General features: G+C 45.5%; 1 protein-coding gene across 5 annotated transcripts in view; it reads left to right on the plus strand.

Moving 5' to 3' along the window:
- LOC138808201 (organic cation/carnitine transporter 2) overlaps nt 1-24233 on the plus strand; it is a 39927-nt gene that overhangs the window by 12981 nt on the left and 2713 nt on the right. For 4 of the 5 annotated variants that reach the window (XM_069994181.1, XM_069994180.1, XM_069994179.1 and 1 more), the window contains 6 exons: nt 7930-8084; nt 9053-9224; nt 10531-10657; nt 12891-12991; nt 22163-22377; nt 23648-23830. In XM_069994181.1, the coding sequence (XP_069850282.1) occupies nt 7930-8084; nt 9053-9224; nt 10531-10657; nt 12891-12991; nt 22163-22377; nt 23648-23830 (953 nt within the window). The remainder of the gene's footprint in view (nt 1-7929; nt 8085-9052; nt 9225-10530; nt 10658-12890; nt 12992-22162; nt 22378-23647; nt 23831-24233) is intronic. The other variant, XM_069994183.1, reaches the window with a different exon arrangement.

Raw genomic sequence — 24233 nt, forward strand, 5'->3', positions numbered from 1 at the left:
GCTAGTATAAGAACCAAAGAATCACATCCTCAGCGATAGGAAGTAGGAACTATTACTAGTCCCTGTTTAGAAGTGGCAAAATGGACTATAGAGGTCACACAGTGGCCACTGACAGGGTTAGGGCTCAAACCCAGTCTAGTTCTTTTGTGTGTGAGTGAACTACTGCTTGAGACTTGAGTTCTCCTGGGTCTTGCCTTCAGCAAGCTAGAATGGATTTATCCAGTGATTAAAGAAGTGATCCTGAGGTCGGTGTGCTTGTGGGAGTGTCTGACTGGGTCAGGCTTCCCTAGAAGTGCAGCATGCGCTTCTTGCTGAAAGATGCGTAGGCATTAGCTGAAGGGATGGGGAGAAGCAAGAGCCTCATGGTCTAGAACAGTGTGTACTAAAAGCCTAGACAAGAGGCTCAGGAACTGAAAGAGGTCCACCGAAGTAGAGGTGCCCAGACTGGTTTAGAGAAAAGGGCTGTGAGGCAGACAGAGGCATGAGCAGAAAGGGTGTAGCAATCTAGGTAGAGTTTGTTTGGGCTTGAGTCAAGAGCAGCTGGGACCTATTGAGAGATTGCTGGAGTAGAAGCATCATGAGCTGATTTGCTTTGTTTGTTTGTTTGTTTTGGCTTAAACTTGGAGCCTGTGTGCTGTCCCTAAGCTCTTTTGTTGCTGTTGTTGTTGGTGGGCTTGGGCACTGCCCCTCACAGCTCAAGGCTAGCACTCTACCACTTGAGCCACAGTGCCACTTCCAGCTTTTTTCTGTTTATGTGGTGCTGAGGAATCAAACCCAGGACCTCATGTATACAAGGCAAGCACTTTACCACTGAGCCACCTTCCCAGCCCTTTCTGTGCAAGGCTATTATTCTACCACTTTGAACCACAGCTCTACTTCCAGTTTTCTGATGGTTAATTGGAGATATGAATCTCAAGACCTTTTCTGCCCGAGCTAGCTTTGAACCAAGATCATCAGATCTCACCCTCCTGAATAGATAGGATTACAGGAATAAGCCACCAGTGTCCCGCAACAGTAAGCTTTTTTTTTTTGCCAGTTGTACGGCTTGAACTCAGGGCCTTGGCGCTGTCCCTCAGCCTCTTTGTGCTCAAGACTAGCACTCTACCACTTGAGCCACAGCTGTACTTCCAGTTTTTGAGTGGTTAATTGGAGATAAAGGTTTCATGGGGACTTTTCTGTCTGGGTTGGCTTTGAACTGCCTATCCTCAGATCTCAGCCTCCTGAGTAGGATTATAGGTATGAGCCTATTATAGGTATGAGCTGAGTAACTTTTTATGGGACAAAGGTTAAGCTTTCTTTCTGATCTGTTTTTAAGTCTGAAGTTTAAGAACAATTAAAATAATCTCAGATTATCAAGGTCTTTATTACATACTTATCTTTGTGAGTTATGAGTAACAGCATAAGAAAAGAAGCAGACATTTCCTGTTTTTTTTTTCTTTTTTCTTTTTTTTTTTATGTCAGTTGTGGGGCTTGAACTCTGGGTCTGAGCGCAGTCCCTCAGCTCTTCAGCTCAAAGCTAGCACTCTACCACTTGAGCCATTGTGTCACTTCCAGTTTTCTGGTGGTTAATTGGAGGTAAGAGTCTCATGGACTTTGCTGCCCGGGCTGGCTTTGAACCGTGATCCTCACATCTTGGCCTCCTGAGTAGCTAGGATTACAGGCATGAGCCACTGGTGCCTGGCTACATTTCCTGTTTTTTAGGTAGATCTCTATTGGCCATTTTGTTGATAGACCTTTTATTCATTTATTTTAATGCTGGGCCTGGGGCTTGGACTGAGGGCCTGAGCACTATCCCTTACCTTTTCACTCAAGGCTAATACTCTGCCACTGGGGCCACAACTCCACTTCTGGCTTTTGGTGGTTAATTAAAGGTAAGAGTCTTGTAGACTTTCTTGCCCAGGCTAGTTTTGAAATATAATCCTCTGATCTCAGTTTCCTGAATAGCTAAGATTACCAGATTAATCCACCAATGTCTGGTTAAATTCCCTGTTGTTAGCAGGTACTTTTCCTTTGGGCCTGATCAGTGTTCCATTGTCAGGGAGGCCTGGATGCCCAGTACTCCACTTGACTAGTCCTGGATGGGTTTCTTTGTTGTGCTGGCGGGCCTGGGACTTGGTTCTTTGGGTGCATTTGTCTCAGTATATAATTGTGTATTTAGTAGCATGGTTGTTTGATTAAAGTGTGATTGATATCTGTTTCACCAGGCAATAAGTCCCTTGAGGACAGAGATAGCATTTTTATTTATTTATTTATTTATTTATTTATTTATTTATTTATTTATTTGGTGAAGGGCTTGAGCTCTGGGCCTGGGCGCTGTCCCTCAGCTCTTTTTTTTTTTTTTTTTTGAGGGGGGGGGGTCCAGTCCTGGGTCTGAACTCTGGGCCTGAGCACTGTCCCTCAGCTCTTCAGCTCAAGGCTAGCGCTCTGTCACTTGAGCCACAGCACCACTTCGGCTTTTTTCTTTTTTGCTTATGTGGTGCTGAGGAATCAAACCCAGAGCCTCAGGCATGCAAGGCAAGCGCTCTACCACTGAGCCACCCTTCCCAGCCCCTGTCCCTTAGCTCTTAAGCACAAGGCGAACACTATACCACTTGAGCCACAGTACCACTTCCGGTTTTCTGGTAGTTCACTGGAGATAAGAATCTCGGGCTGGGAAGGTGGCTCAGTCGTAGAGCACTTGCCTTGCATGCCTGAAGCCCTGGATTCGATTCCTCAGCACCACATAAGCAGAAAAGGCCATAAAAGTGGCACTGCAGCTCAAGTGGTAGAGCGCTAGCCTTGAGCTGAAATGCTGAGGGACTGCGCCCAGGCTCAGAGTTCAGGCCCCACGACCAGACCCAAAAAAAAAAAAAAAAAAGAATCTCACGGATGTTCCTGCCTGGGCTGGCTTTGAACCGCGATCCTCAGATCTCAGCCTCCTGAGTAGCTAGGATTACAGGCCTGAGCTATCAGCGCCCAGCTTTTTTTTTTTTTTTTTTAATGTTACCCTGTTGCTAATTTAATAGATGGCTAGTAGGCATTCATTGAATGCAGTGGGTGTTAGCCAGCTCTGACCAGTCTCAAAGCTGAAGCTGCCGCCTCCCATAGATTGACTTGTTCCTCCTGTTTGTGGTACTCTCTCTGACATGAAATAAAACTAAGCAGCTTCCTCCTTTTTTTTTATTAAATTTTAAAATGAGCACAGAAATAGAAAAACACACAGAATTAATGTGTGAACTAATGACTTATTTTGGGAAGTCAAGCAATATAAGTTTATTGCCTATCAAGATGCCTTATCCACCGGGGCTGATGACTTCTGCCTGTAATCCTAGCTACCTTGGAATCTAACATCTCAGGATCGGGGTTCAAAGCCAACCCCAGAAAAGTCTATGAGGCTCATCTCCAACTGATCAACAAAAAAGTCATAAGTGATGCTGTAGCATAAGTGATAGAGTGGCAGCCTTGAGTGGAAAAACCCAAGCAAGAGCATGAGGGTCTTAGTTCAAGCCCTAGTTACACACACACACACACACACACACACACACACACACACACACACACCTCACCCCTACACACACACACACACACACACACACACACACACACACACACACACACACACCTCACCCCTACCCTCCCCAATTAGTAACCACTAGTCTGACTAAAGATAATCACTTCCAAGTTGTTACTGATCATGATTCTAAAAGACACAGTCCTGAACACTATAATCCCTACAGTCTAAAATTCTGAAAAATCACAAGTCCTGAAAATCACAAGTCCTTGGTAGAATAAAGGTTAAAGTAGAAAGCCTGATTCTGGGAAAGGGAGTCATGTATTTTCATTTTCATGCTAGGCGTAATGAATACTTAGAACCCTAGAAAGTATTGTTTGGGGCATACCTGTGAGGGTACTTCCAGACTCAGTGTGAATGTGTTCTGCAAGGACAACCAGGCCTTGAAAGAAACATGAAAACTATTTATTGAATGCAGGAGAGCCACCCAGTTCTTATGAGCATGAGCGCCTCCTAGCAATTGCCTGTAATCTATCCCTGTAAGGCATTTCCCCTCCCTGGTGGTGGGGCTTGAACTCTGGGCCCTGGTGCTGTCCCTCAGCTCTTCAGCTTAAGGCTAGTGCTCTACCATTTGAGCCACAGCCCTACTTCCTGTTTTCTGTTGATTAATTGAAGAGTCTCACAGCCTTTCCTCCCCCGGCTGGCTTTGAACTGTGATCCTCAGATCTTGTCCTCCCGAGTAGCTGGGATTACAGGTGTGAGCCACTGGCACCCGGCTTAATGCATATTTTTATATACATTCAGATTTAGTTTTATTTTTTTCCAACTATACTATTATATTAGTGCAAGGAATTAAACCTAGGGACTTGTTCATGTTAAGTATATGCCCTACCACTGGACTACAGCTCCAGCCCCTCCAACTATTTTATTTTTTTTGGGGTCCGGTCGTGGGGCCTGAACTCTGGGCCTGGGCACTGTCCCTCAGCTCTTCAGCTCAAGGCTAGTGCTCTACCACTTGAGCCACAGCGCCACTTCCGGCTTTTTTCTTTTTGCTTATGTAGTGCTGAGGAATCGAACCTAGGGCCTCATGCATGCAAGGCAAGCGCTCTACCACTGAGCCACCTTCCCAGCCCCACTATTTTATTTATTTTTACAATATTAGGGCTTGAATTCAGGGCCTCATTCTTACTAGGCTGGTGCTCTATCACTTCAGCCACAACTCCAGTCCTGATTTTTTTTTGGTTGGTCATGGGGATTGAACTCTGGGCCTAGGTGCTGTCCCTCTGCTCTTTAGCTCAAGACTAGTGCTCTACCACTTGAGCCACAATGCCACTAGTAGTTTTTTGGTGGTTTATTGGAGATTAGAGCCTCGTGGACTTTCCTGCCCAGGCTAGCTTTGAACTGTGATCCTTAGATCTCAGCCTCCTGAGTAGCTAGGGTTACAGACATGAACCACCGGCGTCGGCTTCCAGCCCTGATTTGTTTTGTGCCAGTACTGGGGCCTGAACTCAGTGCCTAGACACTGTCCCTGAGCTTTTTAATTCTAGACTAGTGCTCTGTACTTGAGCCACAGCTCCACTTTGGGCTTTTTGGTGTTTAATTGAAGATAAGAATATTAGGTTGGTCTGCCCAGCTGGCTTTGAACATTACAAATCCTCAGATCTCAGCCTCCTGAGGATTATAGGCTTAAGCCACTGGTGCCTGGACAGCCTTGTTTTTTTGTTTGTTTGTTTGTTAGGTGTTTCTTGTTATTTTGTTTTGTTTTGTTTTTGCTGGTTATTTTAGAGATAAGATCCCATGAACTTTTCTGCCCAGGCTGGTCTCAAACCACAATCCTTCTGCTCACAGACTCCTGTAGCTAGAATTGCAGATGTGAACCACCAGCATCCTGCTCCTGCAAGTATTTTATTTTATTTATTTATTTTTTGTATTGGGGCTCGAACTCTGGGCCTGGGCACTATCCCTGAGCTCTTCAGTCCAAGGTGAATGCTGTACCACTTGAACCACAGTGCCACTTCCGGTTTTCTGGTGGTTAATTGGAGATAAGAAAGAGTCTCATGGACTTTCCTGCCTAGGCTGGCTTTGACCTTGAACCTCACATCTCAGCCTCCTGAATAACTAGGATTACAGGAGTGAGCTACTGGAGCCTGGCTCTACATTGAAATTTTTTCATTCATATGTAGAATTATTTATTGTTTTTGTTGCTGTATATTCTATATAAGTATACATTATTTTATTGAGTTAACTTTATCTTTTGGGGGGGAGTTCCAGTCATGGGGCCTGAACTCTGGGCCTGAGTGCTGTCCCTCAGCTCTTCAGCTCAAGGCTAGCGCTCTACCACTTGAGCCATAGCGCCACTTCTGGCTTTTTTCTTTTTGCTTATGTGGTGCTGAGGAATCGAACCCAGGGCCTCAGGCATGCAAGGCAAGCACTCTACCACTGAGCCACCTTCCCAGCCCCCAAAGGGGGATTTATTGTGACATTTCCACACTGTACCTAATGTGTCCAGCTCAGTCTCACCTCTATCACTGTCCTCTATCTCACACCTCCTTCTTAAAACAATTCAATAGGTTTAATTTTAATAGAATAATTAGCCCTCCTTCCTCCCACTAACACCCTCCATCCAAGCCTGCTTACTTTCCTGTTTATTCTATTGTGTTAATTTTCAAACTGTATTGGCAGTTTATAAGAAAATTAGATAACACTGAAAAATACTCTTTCTAATCTTCAAACAAGGGGGTTTCATTTTAGCATGAATCTTCAAACAAAACTGTTTCTTTTTCTCTTTTTCTTTTTTCTTTCTTTCTTTTTTTTTTTTTTTGTTGGTCGTGGGGCCTAAACGCTGGGCCTGGGCGCTGCCCCTCAGCTCTTCAGCTCAAGGCTAGCGCCCTACCACTTGAGCCACAGCGCCACTTCTGGCTTTTTCTGCTTACGTGGTGCTGAGGAATTGAACCCGTGCAAGGCAAGCACTCTACCACTGAGCCACCTTCCCAGCCCAACGATTTCATTTTAACATGTCCATTTATATGTACAGTTCATCTTGATCAGAGTCACATTCTGCCATCACCCTCCCTCCCTAAAAAATTGTTTGGTTAATATTTAGTTATTTACTTAATTATTATGAGTATATAAGTTTTTCCAATTTGTTTTTTTATGATGAGGCCTCAATACATATCTTAGTAAGCCTTTAATATAGTAATAGCCTATTATAAGAAACGCCATTAAATTTCACATAAATTAACAAGCTGACAGTTGTTTTATGACTGTTAACTAAAAACAAGGCAGGTGGTCGAGCACTAGGCAAGCATGTACAGCGAGCTCGGGAGTCTATCCTCTGAGAATTTCATTGGTTCAGTAACACTTGAAGAAGCAAGGCTGTAATTTCTTCTTGAGAAATTGCCTGAAGGAAGAAATAATTTTGGGCCATGGTTTCTGAAGTTTCAGTCTGAGGTCACTTGGCTCCACTCTTCAACTCGTAGCAGGGAGGGAGAATGAGGAGCATGTGTTTAGTTTACCTCATGGCTGCCAGCAAGCTGGAAGTTGTTTGTTTGTTTGTTTGTTTGTTTGTTTTCCAGAATTATATTTTCAGAATTTGGATCCTTTCAGATTTTGGACTTCAAGGAATTTGAATTTCAAGATCTGAATACCAGGGATCACGGGTTCAGTGACTTTTTTTTTCTCTTTTGAGATTAGTGCCCACACTCAAGTTTTTTTTTTTTTTTCTTTGTACGTTTATCCTGCAAACATGCATCCTTTGGCAGAAATTTAGTCTTGCCCATTCAAAAACTTCTCTGTGTCTTTTAGTCTACTTTAATTGAGCCCTGGGCTGTTCCACGTGTAGAATTTCTCTGTCTGGATTTTGCAGGTTGTCTGTTCCTTGCTCACTTCAGCTATTCCTCTGTTCCCTGCATTTCTTGCGGAGAGGTAGCTTTATCCAAAGACCCAGCCAGGCTCAGAATCCTTCTCCCCTTTGGCAAGGTTAAAAGGCACAAGCAGTGTCTCTGCATGATGATGTTAGTTACCACTTTTCATCCAGTTATTTGGGTACCTACCAAAGAGATTCTTCCTAGGATCTTTTATTGGTTACTGCTCATATAGACAAAGAAATGCATCTATCCATGATCAGTTTTCACTTATTATGAATTGTTTCTCTGTCATCCTCCAAAGGATATATGGATATAAGCATAGTTCTGTTCCCTTGCACAATTATGGCACTACCTATAGAGCAACCCTGGCACGCAGCTGTGCATTCATCCCAAGGACTTGCCATAGAGGAGAGTGACAGCACGGGGCCTGGGAGAGTGGGACTGGACAGGTGCCAGGTTCCCTGGCGACACTGTTCACAGCTGCTCCTCGCACGGGTCTCCACCCATCTTGGTGGAGCCCATTCCTGCTGCCTCTCCCAGCTGGTTCTCTGTGACTCTCCTTTCCCTTCCCAGGTTTGGTCGGAAGAACGTGCTATTTGTGACCATGGGCATGCAGACAGGCTTCAGCTTCCTGCAGATCTTCTCAAAGAACTACGAGATGTTTACCGTGCTGTTTGTCCTTGTAGGCATGGGCCAGATCTCCAACTATGTGGCAGCATTTGTCCTGGGTATGGCCCTCAAGTTGGAGTTGAGTACTTGATCCTATGTTTCACTGTCACCCTATTCCGCAGACAGCTGCGATGCCCTGCAGAAGGATGTGCTCTCCAGCAACACTGACCAGAGATTTCTAGTGAACCTAATTTGTCAGCAGGGAGATTGTCAGCCAGACACCTGACCACCTTTGGGTCCACAGTGACACAATAGCCTAACTTCTGATTTCCAGTTACTTTTCTGGACTCCCAAGGTGTCGCAGACATTGGTCTGATTAGTACTTGATGCCATTCAACTAAAACTTAGCAGAGATCATCCATTTTCAAAAGTTTGTTCTACAGAGCTGAGGTGGCCAGATGGCATGAGGTGTAAAGCCACCGTGGATGGGCTCTCCAGGAAAGAGAACTGCCATCTGTGTCAAGGGGTTGTGGCCATTGGTGTCTACCAACAAGAATAAACTAGCTCAGGTTTTGGTTCAGTGTCTATCACGCAAGGCTTTGGTTCAGAAATGTCAACATATTCTCCCGGAAAGGTTGTCAGTCTCTCTGTTAGGAGTCTGACTTAGAACTAATCAAATCTTTGGGGGTTCTTGGGTTGTATTGTTAAAAGGATTATTTTTTCTTTTCACATGTAATAAATATATTTTTTTTCCTCAGAGAATAATACTGAGCATATGTGCCCTTAGTAATGACTTTGCCTCTACTGAAGTCTTCCTCGTGAGAACAGTAAACACCTCATAATGGCATCGTTAGCATGTGGCCAAGAAAGCAATGACATTTTCATGTTGCTGAGAGGTCTCTCAGTGAGGCACCCCCGGATATGATCAGAGCAGATTGGGTTCAGAGCTGATCCCACCCTAAGGCTGGGGAATGTAGAAATAATTCTGGCTGCCTCCTTGTCTCTCTGTTGAAAAATGACACTGTGGAAGACAAATAAGGAAATAACGTGCAAGTAACTAACTTGACCCCTCCTTTGTTTTGAACAGGAACAGAAATCCTTGGCAAGTCAGTTCGCATACTATTTGCCACATTAGGAGTGTGCATATTTTATGCATTTGGCTACATGGTGCTGCCACTGTTTGCTTACTTCATCCGAGATTGGCGCATGCTGCTGCTGGCGCTGACTGGGCCAGGGGCCCTGTGTGCTGCGCTCTGGTGGTGAGTGGTAGCCCTATACCTGGTGCCGTCTCCTCACAGGGTTGCTTCCCCCAGGCGTCCACCAGAGGGCAGCAACAACCGCCTTCAGCTCCTTGTCTGGGCTCCCAGAGCTAGGAAGTGTGTAGATCATTTATAAATTGCTTCAAAATGCTTGAGAATGTCTGTCAACACAGAGAAGAGCCAAAACAAAACCATTCCAGCCTATCAACAGCCTTGTTGTCATCCCTCTGCTGGGTTGATCTAAGTGCAAGGAACAGAAGTAGCTGTGAGAAAATGGGGTCCAAGATGACCTCTGGAGAGTTCTCACACTCTTTCTCCCCCCCTCCCCGCTGGGATAAGACAGAAGGTCCATGATTCGAGGGGTGTGCTCTTGAGACCTCATGCCACGGGCGTGGAGAGAGAAGGGGTAGTCTCTAAGTGAGAGTTTTCAAGGTGGCTGTACCAAGGAAGGCAAGCCACATGCGCGCCTGTAAGGATTGCACAGGCAAAAAGGTCATTCCACACCCCTAGCAGAAGAGCTGAAGTGAGAATTATCCCTTAGAACAGGAGAGTGAGCTCACTGGCCCACAAGGAACAAGGAACATTTCGGGGCACAGTGGGAGAGGAATGAAGGCATCATGCTGGGGCCTGGTTGCGACATAAGTGCCCAAGACTTGAAATGTTCAGGTGCCTTGATAATTCCCCCCACCCCTTTTTTTGGAGGGGGTGCCAATCCTGGGGCTTGAACTCAGGGCCTAGGTGTTATCCCTGAGAGTTTTTTTTTCACTCAAGGCCAGTGCTCTACCACTTGAGCCACAGCTCACTTCCCACTTTTGGTGGATCATTGGAGATAAGCATCTCATGCACTTTTTCTGCTCAGTCTGGCTTTGAACTTCAATCCTCAGATCTCAGCCTCCTGAGTTGCTAGGATTCCAGGCGTGAGCCCCTGACACCTGGCAGTCATGCTGATTTACATTGGGTGGATGACAGGTCTATTTGATAAGTCGTGGGGAGAAAATACAAGTTAAAAGATCAGAGAGAAACTTCCATCGCTGTTTCCTTAAAGCCCTGCAGGGGACATCACCATCCCTCCAAAAGAGAGGTGGCCAGCCTATATGGGGATCCCCTGGAGAGTTTAGGGGCCTCCAAGTTCCACACACTACAGTCAGTGACTTCCAGAGCTCACACCCCAAGTTACCGTGACTGTCTCCCTGTTTCTGGCTTGTGAACATCAGACATTCCACAAACTTGAAACCTTACTTCTTGCCCTCCAATTCTCACCTCGGCCATTGAGAAAGCCTCACAGGAATTGTCCTTGTACCCCCAGGTTTATCCCCGAGTCCCCCCGATGGCTCATCTCACAGGGGCGATATCAGGAGGCAGAAGTGATCATCCGCAAGGCTGCGAAAATCAACGGAATCGTTGCGCCTTCCACCATCTTTGACCTGAGTGAGGTAAGCTCTGCCTGCCATGGAGGAGGAGGCCACAGAGGCCAGCCCTTGAGGGGAGCCGCTTCCACCTCGCTCACAGGAGCCCAGCCCTTGTCCTGCCCAAGCCCTGGCTCTTCCCAGGGCAGACCTGTTCAATCCCAGTAGCTGAGGAATAGGAACACCCCTTTCTCATGGCTAGATGTTCATGTTTTATTTACTTACTCCCATGCAGTCACACATTTTCTTTTTTTTTTTTTTTGGGGGGGGGGGTCCGGTTGTGGGGCCTGAACTCTGGGCCTGGGCGCTGTCCCTCAGCTCTTCAGCTCAAGGCTAGCGCTCTACCACTTGAGCCATAGCACCATTTCTGGCTTTTTTTTTCTTCTGCTTATGTGGTGCTGAGGAATTGAACCCAGGGCCTCATGCATGCAAGGCAAGCGCTCTACCACTGAACCACCTTCCCAGCCCCCAGTCACACATTTTCATCATCAGCTTTAATATGAAACACCCTTTATGAGACATAGGCGTTTTGCAACATCAGCATTTTGGAAAATCAGTGTTTCTTGGGCCTCAGTAAATAACATGCAAAACGCAGGTAGATTTGCAGTTAGAAGTATTTAGTCTCGGCTGGGAATATGGCTTAGTGGTAGAGTATTTGCCTAGCATGCATGAAGCCCTGGGTTCGATCCCTCAGAATCACATATGCAGAAAAGGCCAGGAAGTAGCACTGTGGCTTGAGTAGTAGAATGCTAACCTTGAGCAAAAGAAGCTCAGGGACAGTGCCCAGGCCGTGAGTTCAAGCCCCAGGACTTGCACCAAAAAAAAAAAGTGTTTAGTCTCTCGGGGTTGGAGGTGTGGCTTGGTTGGTAGAGCCCTAGCCAATGAGCCAAAGCATCAGGTACTGGGTTCGAGTTTCAGTCTTGTACCTGAAAAATAAAAGAGAGAGAGAGAGAGAAGTATTCAGTCCCTATTCACCTCTCCAGTGGCTAGTGATCACATATCAGTTGGAGCCAGATCTTTTCTGATGTTCACTGTTTCTCTCTTCCCCACCCTTGTCTGCAAACCATGTTCTCACACTGAGTAATTTCTTGGCTCTGCTGGCACCTGGTGCCTGCTGCTTCCTGTTACTCCTCCTCTCTTCTCTGCCACAGGCAGTCTTCTCAAGCTCAGCTATAAGAAGAGATTAGAATCTATACACACTAGAGGCTGTGGCTCTGCAATATGTCTTTCGTCTATGGGAAGACAAGGGATGGGCTATGGGAACAGCCACAAGTCATTCATGTTAGAGACATGGAGGGCTTAGAATGCAAACTCAGGGCTTGAGAGAGGAAAACCGGTTGCCAAAGCAACCAAGGGGCCAATGGCCACCGGCAGCCCTGCTGGCGTCTCCCTTAAGTGGGAGTCCGGCAACAGCTCCCACTCAGCATGTTCTGGAAAGGGCTCTAACGCACAGAGGTCAGGACAGGAATGTGGCCAAGAGGGTTTTAAATGAGGTGGCTTTGGTGGCTTTGAAGTGAGGGGTCAGTTTGGGCACAGCCCTGAACCCCATTTGCATCTCTGCGGAAATAAGACTACTTCAAGGGATCCTTTAAGTCTGAAGCTGACCTTTTGTTGAACTGCTAAACTTGGAGGGGGGGGAAAAAAAGCTCTAAAGCTGGGTTTGCTTAAGAAAGCAACATCAGTGTGTTTAGACGTGCAGTTTATTAATGGCCTCAACTGTTCCTAATTTCATAGGAAGTTACTCCGGGTGAAGCTGAGGTCAATTTTCCTGTTTTTCAATTTGAATTTTTTTTTTTCCTCCCTGGAAGTAGACCAGTAACTACATGGTATGAGAACTCAAAACATTTCATTCTTCTTAAATGTCAGATCAATAAACTGCACAGCTACTTTTTCTCCCTGACCCAGAAGGCAGGGAGCCAGCCTTGGAGAAGAATGCACCCCTGAAGCCTCTGGAATGTGGTCGTGGTGGTAGCTGGGGTGGTTTCCCCGAGGGAGCTGTCAGCCAGCGCCTTGTGTCTTTGCTACATCCTTTAAGGGACTGATCGCCTTTCTTTTCTCCTCATTTGAATACATTCTTGTTTGTAAATGATAAGGCTTCCGTGAGTCTTCAGCTGCCCCATCTGTCACTCTACTTCAAGGAAGAACCAGAAAAGGCTCCCAGGAAATAGCTAACATGTCAGATTTTTAATTATGGGACTTCATGCTCATAAGTCTCTGACCTTCTCTCTCTTCTCTGCCCTTCATTATTGTGGTCCTGCAGTTACAAGACCTAAGTTCCAAGAAGAAGCAATCCCATCGCATTCTGGATCTGCTCCGAACCCGGAACATCCGGATGATCACCATCATGTCCATAGTTCTGTGGTGCGTAAGTCAGATCTCCCCAAGATGGCCGTCAAGCCTCCTGTTTATAGACATGCCTCAGGCCACAAATGAAAGCCTGTGTCATCTCGAAGTGCCAGGGATATCTTGTGCTGGCTGGAAGAAGTGGGTGTATCACAATTCTAAACGTGATGGAATCTCAGAGAAGGAAAAGGAAAACTCCTGCCAAGGCTCTTTGGGGAAGTAGAGATCTTTGGGAGTTCACCAGATCCTGAGATGAACCATTGCTCACTTTGTTCCTTGTTTAGTTGTTCTGGTTCCCATCTCTTCCCCCCTAATCACAGGTAGTGGCTGAGGGGAACAGAAGGGCTTTTTTTTTTTTTTTTTTTTTTTATTGTAAAGATTCTATACAGAGGGTTACAGTTACATGAGTGGGGTAATGAGTACACTTCCTCTTGAACATTGTTACCCCCTCCATTGTTTTCTCCCTACCATCCCCTCCCTCCCTCCCTTCCCCAAGGTTCTTTTTTTTTTTTTTTTTTTTTTTTGATTGTGATTAAGTGATTACTTAATTTCCGGAAATTCACAGTATTGTGGAATAATGATGCTCATTTAAAGTCACACGTTCATTCTAACTTTCCTGGAGCAAATTGTCTATCACAGTCTGTAATATATAACGGTGTTCATATGTTATATACCATACACGTGATCAGCAGCATGGGGATATTTAGTAGTGGTTCAACCAGATGAGTGGGAGTTCTTTGTTTCTTAAGTCCTGTTAGTTTTGTCATATCACCTAACATTTTGGATTTATCATCCGCTTATCAGGGAGACCATGTACTGTTTGTCTCTTCGTTCTTGGCTTACCTCGCTCAACATGATTCCTTCTAGCTCCATCCATTTCCCTGCAAATGCCATTATTTTGTCATTTCTAATGGCTGCATAATATTCCATTGTGTATAGATACCACAATTTTTGGATCCATTCATCTGTGGTGGGGCATCTAGGTTGTTTCCATATCCTAGCTATTGTGAACAGTGCTGCAATAAACATGGAGGTGCACGTGTCCTTGTATATTGGTTCCTGTTGTTCAGGGTAGATGCCTAGAAGTGGTATGACTGGGTCGTAAGGGAGGTCAATCTTTAGCTTTCTAAGGACCCTCCAGACTGCTTTCCAAAGTGGTTGTATGAGTATACATTCCCACCAGCAGTGTAATAGCGTTCCTCGTTCTCCACATCCCCTCCAGCATTTGTCGTTGGCTGATTTGTGGATGTGGGACATTCTGACTGGGGTAAGGTGGTATCTCAGGGTTGTCTTTATTTGCATTTCCTTCACCACCAGGGATGATGAACATTTCCTCATGTGTTTCTTTGCCATTTTTATTTCTTCATTTGAGAAGTCCCTCTTTAGTTCCCTTGCCCATTTAGTAATTGGTTTGTTAGGTTTGGGAGGGATTAGTTTCTTGAGTTCCCTGTATATACAGGATGTTAACCCCTTGTCTGATATATTGCTGGTAAATATTTTTTCCCAATTAGTTGGTTGTCTTTCTAGCTTGGTTGCGATAGCTTTATCTGTGCAGAAGCTTTTTATTTTAAGGTAGTCCCATTTGTCGAGTCTCTCTCCAATTTGTTGTGACCCTGGGACTCTGTTCAGGAAGTTCCTTCCTGTGCCTATTAGTTCAAGTGTCTCTCCTACTCTGTCCTGCAGTAGTTTCAGAGATTCAGGTTTAATGTTAAGGTCTTTAATCCATTTTGAGTTGATGTTGGTGCATGGTGATAGGCTGGGGTCCACTTTTAGTTTTCTGCATGTGGCTGCCCAGTTTTCCCAGCACCAGCGGTTGAAGAGGCTGTGTTTCTTCCATTGTATGTCTTTGGCTCCTTTGTCGAATATCAGCTGGCTGTAGGCCTGTGGATTTATTTCTGGATCTTCTATTCTGTTCCATTGGTCTTCGGGTCTGTTTTTGTGCCAGTACCATGCTGTCTTTGTTATTATAGCTCTGTAGTAGAGTTTGAAGTTCGGCATGGATAGCCCTCCCATATTGTCTTTATCCCCTAGAATTGTTTTGGCTATTCTAGGTCTTTTGTTGTTCCATATGAATTTTTGGACTGTTTTCTGTATTTCAGAGATGTACGTCATTGGGATTTTAATAGGAATTGCGTTGAATTTGTATATTAGTTTTGGAAGTATTACCGTCTTTACTATATTAAGTCGGCCTATCCAGGAGCATGGGAGGTCTTTCCATTTCCTAGTGTCTTCTGCAATTTCTTTCTTTAACTTTTTATAGTTCTCATTAAATAGTTCTTTTACATCTTTGGTTAGGTTAATTCCTAAATATTTTATTTTTCGGGAGGTTATTGTGAATGGGGTTGCTCCCTTTATTTCCCTCTCTTCCTGTACATTATCAGTGTATAGGAAGGCAACTGATTTTTGTGGGTTTATTTTGTATCCTGCTATTTTGCCAAAGTGATTTATGATTTCTAAGAGTTTGGGGATGGAGTTTTTGGGATCTTGGAGGTATAGTATCATGTCGTCTGCAAAAAGGGATAGTTTAACTTCTTCTTTTCCTATGCGGATCCCTTTAATGTCTTTTTCTTGCCTTATTGCCCTGGCTAAGGGTTCTAGGACTATATTGAAGAGGAGTGGAGACAGTGGGCATCCTTGCCTTGTTCCTGATTTTAGGAGAATTGGTTGTAGCTTTTCCCCATTAAGTATAATATTGGCTATTGGTCTGTCATAAATGGCTTTTATTGTTTTTAGAAATGTTCCTTCTATTCCTATTTTCTCCAGAGCTTTTAGCATGAATGAATGTTGAATTTTGTCAAAGGCCTTTTCTGCATCTGTAGCGATAATCATGTGATTCTTGACCTTGGCTCTGTTGATATGTTGGATTACATTTATTGACTTACGTATGTTAAACCATCCCTGTGTCTCTGGGATGAAGCCTACCTGGTCATAGTGAATTATTTTTTTTATGTGTTTCTGGATTCTGTTAGCTAGAATCTTGTTAAGGATCTTTGCATCTGTGTTCATCAAGGAGATTGGCCTGTAATTCTCCTTTTTGGTTGGGTCTTTGCCTGGTTTGGGGATGAGTGTGATATTGGCTTCGTAGAATGAGTTTGGGATAGCTCCTTCCTTCTCTGTTTCTCTGAAGAGCTTGAGGAGTATGGGTATTAGTTCTTGTTTGAAGGTCTTATAGAATTCTGCTGTGAATCCATCTGGTCCTGGGCTTTTTTTTGTTGGAAGACTTTTGATAGCTTCCTGTATCTCATTATAGGATATTGGCTTATTTAATTGGTTAACTTCTTCTTTGCTCAGTTTGGGCAACTTGTATTTCTCTAAAAATGCATCCATTTCTGCCCGATTTTCTTCCTTTAGAGAGTATAGCTTTTGAAAGTAGTCTGTTAGAATTGTTTGGATATCTTGGGTACGTGTGGTGATGTTTCCCGTGGCATCCCTAATCCTATTAATATGGGTTTCCTCTCTTCTTTTTTTAATTAATCTAGCCAATGGGCCATCAATTTTGTTTATTTTTTCAAAGAACCAGCTTTTTGTTTGGTTTATTTTGGTTATGGTTTTCTGATTTTCTAATTGGTTAATCTCTGCTTTTAATTTGGTTATCTGGCTTCTTCTAGTAGCTTTAGGTTCCATTTTTTCCTGTTTTTCTAGCTGTTTTAATTGCAACGTGAGATTATTTACTTGGTCTGTCTCCATTCTCTTGATGTGGGCACTGAGGGCAATAAATTTGCCCCTCAGGACTGCTTTTGCTGTGTCCCACAAGTTTCTTTGTGAGGTGTTTTCATTTTCATTGAGTTGTAGGAAATGCTTTATTTCTTCTCTGATCTCTTCTGTTATCCAGGCATTGTTAAGGAGTGTGCTGTTCAATTTCCATGTATTGGAGAAATTTCTGTGGTATGCTTTGTTATTGAGAGCTAGCTTGATTCCACTGTGGTCAGATAGGATACAGGGGATTATGTCGATCCCTTTGTATTTGCTTAAGTTCCTTGCATGAACTATGATATGGTCTATTTTGGAGAAAGTTCCGTGAGCTGCTGAGAAGAATGTGTACTGTGTTGTTTTAGGGTGAAATACTCGGTAGATGTCAGTTAATTCCGCTTGCAGTATGGCCTCTCTTAATTCGGTAGCTTCTTTGCCAATCCTCTGGTTGGTAGACCTGTCCTTTGGTGAGAGTGGTGTGTTAAAGTCTCCTAGTATTATCGTATTGGGATCTATTTTATTCTGTAAGTTTGAGAGCATTTGTTTGACATATCTGGGTGCACCAATATTTGGGGCATATAAGTTGATGATGGTTATATCCTCCTCTTGGATTGTTCCCTTTATTAATATGTAGTGTCCGTCCTTGTCTTTCTGTACTGATTTTAATGAAAAGTTTATTTTGTCAGATATCAGGATAGCTACACCTGCTTTCTTACTGGGGGCGTTTGATTGGTAGATCCTTTTCCACCCCTTCACTCTGAGTTTGTTTGTATGTTTGGCTGAGAGGTGGGTCTCCTGAAGGCAACAGATGGATGGGTCTTGTTTTCTTATCCAGTCCTCAGTTCGTTTTCTTTTAATTGGCGAATTCAGCCCATTTATATTAAGAGAAAGTATAGAGAGATGCATTGTTGTCCCTGCCATTCCGTTTTCCTAAGTTTTTCTTTTTTCCTTTCCTCCTGTGCTTGCTCAGTTAGACTTTGAGTAACGCCTGTTTGGGGCAGGCCCCAGTTCCTGGCTGCTTTCTTCGGGTTGTGTCCCCCCTCTTAGAATTCTTTGTAATGCTGGCTTAATGTTTATGAATTCATTTAGTTTTTCTTTGCTATTAAAAGTTTTCAGTTCTCCGTCAAATGTGAATGCTAGCTTTGCCGGGTAGATCAGTCTGGGTTGGCAGTTATTGGCTCTCAGGGCTCGTATGGTGCTTTCCCAGGCTTTTCTTGCATTCATTGTTTGTGTGGAGAGATCTGCAGTAATTCTTATTTTTTTCCCATTGTAGTATAGCTCCTTCTTCATTTTTGCTGCATGCAGGATTGTTTCCTTATTATTCAGATCTATCATTTTTACTATAATGTGTCTAGAAGTGTTTCTCCTGGGGTCTTGCTTGTTGGGTGTTCGATAAGCTTTTGTGATGTAGTTAAGATGGTCGTTTTTGAGGTGGGGAAAATTTTCATTGATTATATTGTTAAATAGGTGGTGCATTCCCTTGCTCTGGAATTCCTCACCTTCGTCCACTCCAATTATGCGAAGGTTAAATTTTTTAGCATTATCTGCTTGCTCTTGAATATCCCTTTGGTTTAATTTGAGTAATTTTTCCATATCTGTCACTTTTTGGTCCAGTTGGTGTATTCTGTCTTCTGTATCTGACACTCGACCTTCCATTTCATTCACTCTGTTGACAGTGGCTTCTATTGTGGTTTGCATGGAGGAAATGGATCCCTTTATGGATTCAATGTTGGTTCTCAGAGTACTGATCTCACCTCTCAATGAGGTATGCATTACCTCTAATTTGGCGTTTATCTCACTTCTTACTGAGGTTTGTGCAGCTTCTATTTTTGCATGCATCTCTTGTTTGATACCCTGTATCTCTTTGGATAGTTCATCCTTGTGCTCTTTCAATTTCTGATCAATTTCTCGCTTTATTTCTTGAGTCATTGCCTCCAGCAACCCTTGGAAGTAGCCTTTGTCTTCCATTCCTGCTTTGCTCCCACTGGGGCTCTCCCCTGTGTGGCTGCTGGCTTTTGAGGTGAGCTTGCTGTCCTGGGTGGTAGTAAACCTTGTGATTTTTCTCTGTGATTTTCGCATGGAGGTTCAGGAGACTGCTCTTCAATTTTGTTTTGGTGTGTCTGTCTTTGCTTGGTTGCTGATTCTGTATTGGTAGAGAGTCTGTGCCTGATCTGGGTTCTGTTGGGAGCCTATTTCCAGCTGCTATTCTGACTTACTTAGGATTCTCAGCTCTCTGCTGTAGATTGCTGGCAGTTCCCGCCTTTGGAAGGGTTCAGCAGCCTAGACTGCTTGTGTTTGCTCCTACGGGTGCTCTTGTGAAGAACAGATGCTCTGGATGCACTCTCCCAAATGCTGGAGTCTGCTATGGGCTCCTGATGTGTTTTTGTTTGTTTGTTTTGGGCTGGTTGTGGGCTTGAACTCTAGGTTTGGGTGCTGTCCCTCAGCTTTTCAGCTCAAGGCTGGCACCCTACCGTTTGAGCCACAGCACCACTTCTGACCCTTTTTGCTTTTGTGATGCTGAGGAATCAGATCCAGGGCCTCATACATCCAAGACTATCACTCTATTGCTGAGCCGCCTTAACAGTCTGAGCTCCTGCTTACTATCAGGTGCTGGCAGCCTGTGTTGCCCAATTCCCAGTCTAGGGTATATGGGTGGAGTTTTGGTGGGGTTTGGGCTTCTCTTGTCCTGGGCCTCCAGGTCTTTTGTTGTCACAGGCGTGCTTCCCCGGGGAGTGTTGTTTCCTGGCTTTCTCCCCTCTGTTGAGGCGTATGCTCAGCTTTTTACTTCAATTGGGAGGAGTTGGTTGTGTTGTTCAGGCGCCGGATCCCCGGGCCTGGTTCCGGCCCCAGCCTGGAGCGCGCTTGTTAGGCCTGTGCTGTGTATACCACCTAGGTTATGCAGCCTGGAGCGCACTCGTTAGGCCTGTGCTGATGTGTATACCACCTAGGTTATACAGCCTGGGGGACACAGTTCAAATTTCTTCTACTGCTGGTAGTCTTGACCCAGGGGCGCTGTTCCTGGCTTGGGCATTTAAGCTCCCTTCCAGGGGTGCTCTTGCTCTAGCCTGGCCAGCTGAGTGTGCTCCACGGGCTGGTGGAGCTCTCAAACAGTTCCCAGTTTTAGTGGGTCCTGTGGTCCGGGTGTTGGGGTAGGGAGTCTAGGTCAGGGTCTGGGGATTCCCTCCAGCTCTGGTCTCCCTTGAGGGATACACTTCCCCTGTGGGGTACTCACCCTGGAGCTGGTTGTTTCTGTGTGGTGTAGGTCGTCAGTTGTTGTTGCAATCCGGGCTGGGTTGGGCGGTGGTGGCTCTGTGTGATTCTTTTCTGTCTCTGCCTCTGTCGAAGCTGTCGGGTCAAGAGTGTCCCCGCTCAGACAGCTTCTTCGCGGTACCTCTGGGGCCCGAGTGGCCCCGCCGGGTCGTTGCGATCGTGATTGGGCGGGCGGGTGGGTGGTCTGCAGACAGTTCCCTTTGCGCGCTGCTGGCGGTTTTGGCGGGATGGAACCTCTCTGCTCGGGTGGAGAGTGCCGGGTCGTTGCGATCTCGATCGGGCGGGCGCGCTGCTGGTGCCGAGCGGCTTTGGCGGGATGGAGCCTCTCTGCTCAGGTGGAGAGTGAGGGGTGGGGGTGGGATCCTCGTGGAGACTCCCGGCTGGTAGGCTTCTCTGTTCCTGGCGATCCGCTGTTCTGTAAACCAGTACCTGGTGATCTGAAAGCGGCCCCCTGTGTCTCTGCTGTGTCTCTTGGGGCTCCCGCAGCCCCCGCCGGGCCGGCTGGCCGGCGGCTTGGCGCACTGCCGCGCGGCCAGTAAAGGTTGGGGGAGGGGTCTTCGCTTTTCTTCTGAAATTCTTCTTTTCCTAACAGAAGGGCTTTTTAAGAAGGATCTAAGTGGAGGCACTTTATCCTTTAGGTGACAAAATCTGCTAAGAGCTCCCTGGAAATGTGGGCGCAGGACAGGCCATTTCTGGGATGCTCATGAGCTGTCCTAAGGTCAAAGCCATAGACTTAAATGTCCTCTCCAGTTTCCATCCATTTCCATCTAAGGAAACATCTTACAAGTACCAGGATGGGATTGTGAGTTACCAGAGATAAAGAACACACCTGAGCGCCTGAATAGCTTGGTCTAGACCCATAGCAGGCTACTAAAGCCTGCTGAATGGATTATGATGAGTGAGGATGACTAGTACTCAGGAGGCTGAGTTCTGAGGATCACAGTTCCAAGCCAGCCTGGGCAGGAAAGTGCATGAGACTTCTCTCCAGTTAACCACCAGAAAACCCCATGACTACCATCACCACCACCAACAAAAAAAGTATGATTGAGGATGAAAGCCTTCATTCTGAGTCCTTGCTACTAGATTCAGCCATTGGCAGGCTGCGATGAGTCACCCATTTCCAAGGAAAAGCCCCAGATCCCTCAAGGTAATGCACTGCTGCCTTGCTTTGCCTTAGTTAAGACCAGCAACTAGCCTGCACCTTAGGCTTGGCAGCCTGTAATGCGTTCCCTATTCTGTGGTTCACAAAGACTCACCTCTCTGCTTTAGATTTCTCAGGAACTTGCAGACACTGTAACCAGCTGTGTCCTCTACCTGCAGATGTGTCAGAAACAGTATGGTTTCCAAAGAGTGTGGGTCATTTATCAGAGAACACTTACTGAGAACAGGGGCCGGGCCAGGCACCTTGGAGGTAATGCAGATGAGCGACAATGTTACCCCACCATTTTGAGCTCCATCTTGTCACCACAAACATAGTGGAGCTTCCTCTGATGAGCTTTTTTGGCTGGTCACCCCAGTCTGTTGGAGGGTGTGGGGGTGACTTTTTCCAAATATTAGTTCTAATACTTGCCTTATCCCTATGTTTCTGTAATGCCTTACTTCATCCGTAGCTCCTGTACTTGCTGAGTTTGAGAGGCTCTTAGAGGAAGGAGGTGGGCTTCTATAAATGCTTCATCTTGGGCATTGGGGGATCCACAGGGCTTGAACTCAGGGCCTGGGCATTGTTCCTGAACTTTTATGCCCAAGGCTAGCAATCTGCCACTTGAGCTACAACCCCACTTCAGGTCTTTTTTTGGGGGGCGGGGGAGGGGGGGTGTTTAACTGGAGATCAGAGTCTCACAGACTTTCCTGCCTGGGCTGGCTTTAAACTTCACTCCTCAGATCTCCGCCTCCTGAGTAGCTAGGATTACAGGTATGATCCACCAGTACCAGGCTCAGTTTAAGATTTTTAAAGGTAAGAGGTTGGGTTTTGTGTGTGTGTGTGTGTGTAAATCAATCTGAATTTTATAACCCTGTTGCTGGGTCATTTCCTTCGTAGAACGCTCTGAAATCTAGTAAAAGATTTCCATTGTCCCACTTCTTTCTGTGAAATAAGGCGCAAGGTGGAATCCTTTGCTGCTATCCTAGTCTGCTGCTGAAAGAATAGCTTGACATTTTCCCCAAGAGAATTGCGCAGGTTGGGCGAGATACATGCTGCCTTCTCTAGCTTCCTTCTGTGCTTTCTTGCAGGCTGACCATCTCCGTGGGCTATTTTGGGCTATCCCTTGACACTCCTAACTTGCATGGGGACATCTATGTGAATTGCTTCCTCTCGGCAGCAGTAGAAGTCCCAGCATATGTGTTGGCCTGGCTGCTACTGCAACACGTGCCCCGGCGCTATTCCATGGCCACAGCCCTCTTCCTGGGCGGCAGTGTCCTTCTCTTCGTGCAGCTGGTGCCCCCAGGTAGGGACCACACCCATCAGCAGTCCCTGATCTCCATTGCGCCACCCACTCTCTACCACGCTGTCTTTCTCAGTTAATAGAATACACTCAAGCCCTTCACAGCTCTCCTGCCTGTCTGTGTTTTGGGGCTTAAAAATTAAAATAGACAGTGCCTCATGAGACCAGAACATTCTTTGTAGCCTGGGCTCTGGAAAGTAGGGAAGAATAACCACTGGGCGATTGGGCGATTGGCTAATGTTTACTTTAGACCCAAAGTAATGCTTGCTTTCCTATCAGGAATAAAGAGGAGGAAAGAAAGTCATCGCCATTATTTTTTCCCTAGCCCTGGTCTCAGTTATTCATCCAGTAGCTTGGAGGTGCTAACTGTGGGCCAATGCTAGTGATGGAGAACCCTAGGTTCTCATGGAGCTCACATCCTAGTCGAGAAGACCAACAAACAAGCCAATTAAATGTGTTACAATTCTGTGAGTCAAAGAAAAGGCCAGTGGGGAACTAACTCCAGAGTAGTCATAGTTATCAAGGGCACACTTCAGCAGAAATGTGCTTGAAGTGACAGAATGCCCTGGGAGACATTTACAGAAGAAGAGACACTAACAGCAGAAACTGGACAGGGAGTAAGCCCAGCACAGTTAAGGACAAAAAGGGCGCTAGTAAGTAATGAAGGAGAAAAGAGGGAGGGGAGGTTGTCAGGAGTATCTGGTGTACCTGCAGGTTTCAGAGCCTCTGGTCATCATTTGGGGGCCTGTCATGCTGGGATCCTTCTGCACAAGAACAACCTGTTTATCATGTGGCAGAGGAGTCCAGGAGGGAATGTAGGGGTTCACACCAGTGCTCAGAGAGATCCTTAGGTCAATGTCTCTCATTTGAAGAATGAGATAGATGGGAAAATAATACTGAATTCTCCCATCAGGTAAAGTTCTTATTAAATCCCATAGTTTCTGCAGGATGAGGTTTTGGGGTGACAGCTCATTCCCTAAAAGATACATCTGTGGTATCTTGTGGACTGGAAGACAGGCGGATTGAGCTGTGGGGAGCTATCTCATGGCCTCAAGATTGAGGAGACAGGTTCCCTGTCTCCTTTCAATGGTTAACTTAGAAATCCTGGCTCTGACCCCCATCTTGCAATAGGAAGTTATAGAAACTAATCCAATCCCCACTCCCAAAACCAGGGGAGAAAGTAAGTTTCAGGCTGAACAAGAACAGAACTCTTTCCTGGCAACATACAGGAAGTTGGTACCCACTACTGCTTTGTTTTCCTTTGCCTCTCCAGACCTGTATTATTTGTCCACGGTCCTGGTGATGGTGGGCAAGTTTGGAATCACTGCTGCCTTTTCCATGGTGTATGTGTACACTGCCGAGTTGTACCCTACTGTGGTCAGAAACATGGGTGTCGGGGTCAGCTCCACAGCATCCCGTCTGGGCAGCATCCTGTCTCCATACTTCATTTATTTGGGTAAGTCAGATGGGCATAGTGAGTGATAAGGATGAAAGCACTTAATTGGCTTTAATATGAGCCAGAGGGAGCTGAGCAGACAATAAGTATATCCTGCAAACAGGATCCATCCTGTCCTGGATCGCTGGCCAGGAAGGCACGTGGCCAGGTAGACTTAGGGGGAGGTACTACCCTCAAATAAAAACCACCAATAGACTAGCTAGAAAATGGATAGGAAAGTTTGAGGGGTTTATGTTTTAACTACCCCAGGCCTCCACATCAGGCTGTGTCCTAAAGCACTATAGGATACGTTAAGGAACCAGTGTATTTAATTGAAGAAATTTCTTCCTGGACTCCAGGGCACAGGAAAGATGTCCATCTAAGGAGTCTGATAAATGGAATGATTGTTACTTGGAGCACTTTA

Source organism: Dipodomys merriami, unplaced genomic scaffold, assembly GCF_024711535.1.
Source record: "Dipodomys merriami isolate MVZ:Mamm:240054 unplaced genomic scaffold, mDipMer1.0.p SCAF_447, whole genome shotgun sequence".
Lineage (NCBI taxonomy): Eukaryota > Metazoa > Chordata > Mammalia > Rodentia > Heteromyidae > Dipodomys > Dipodomys merriami.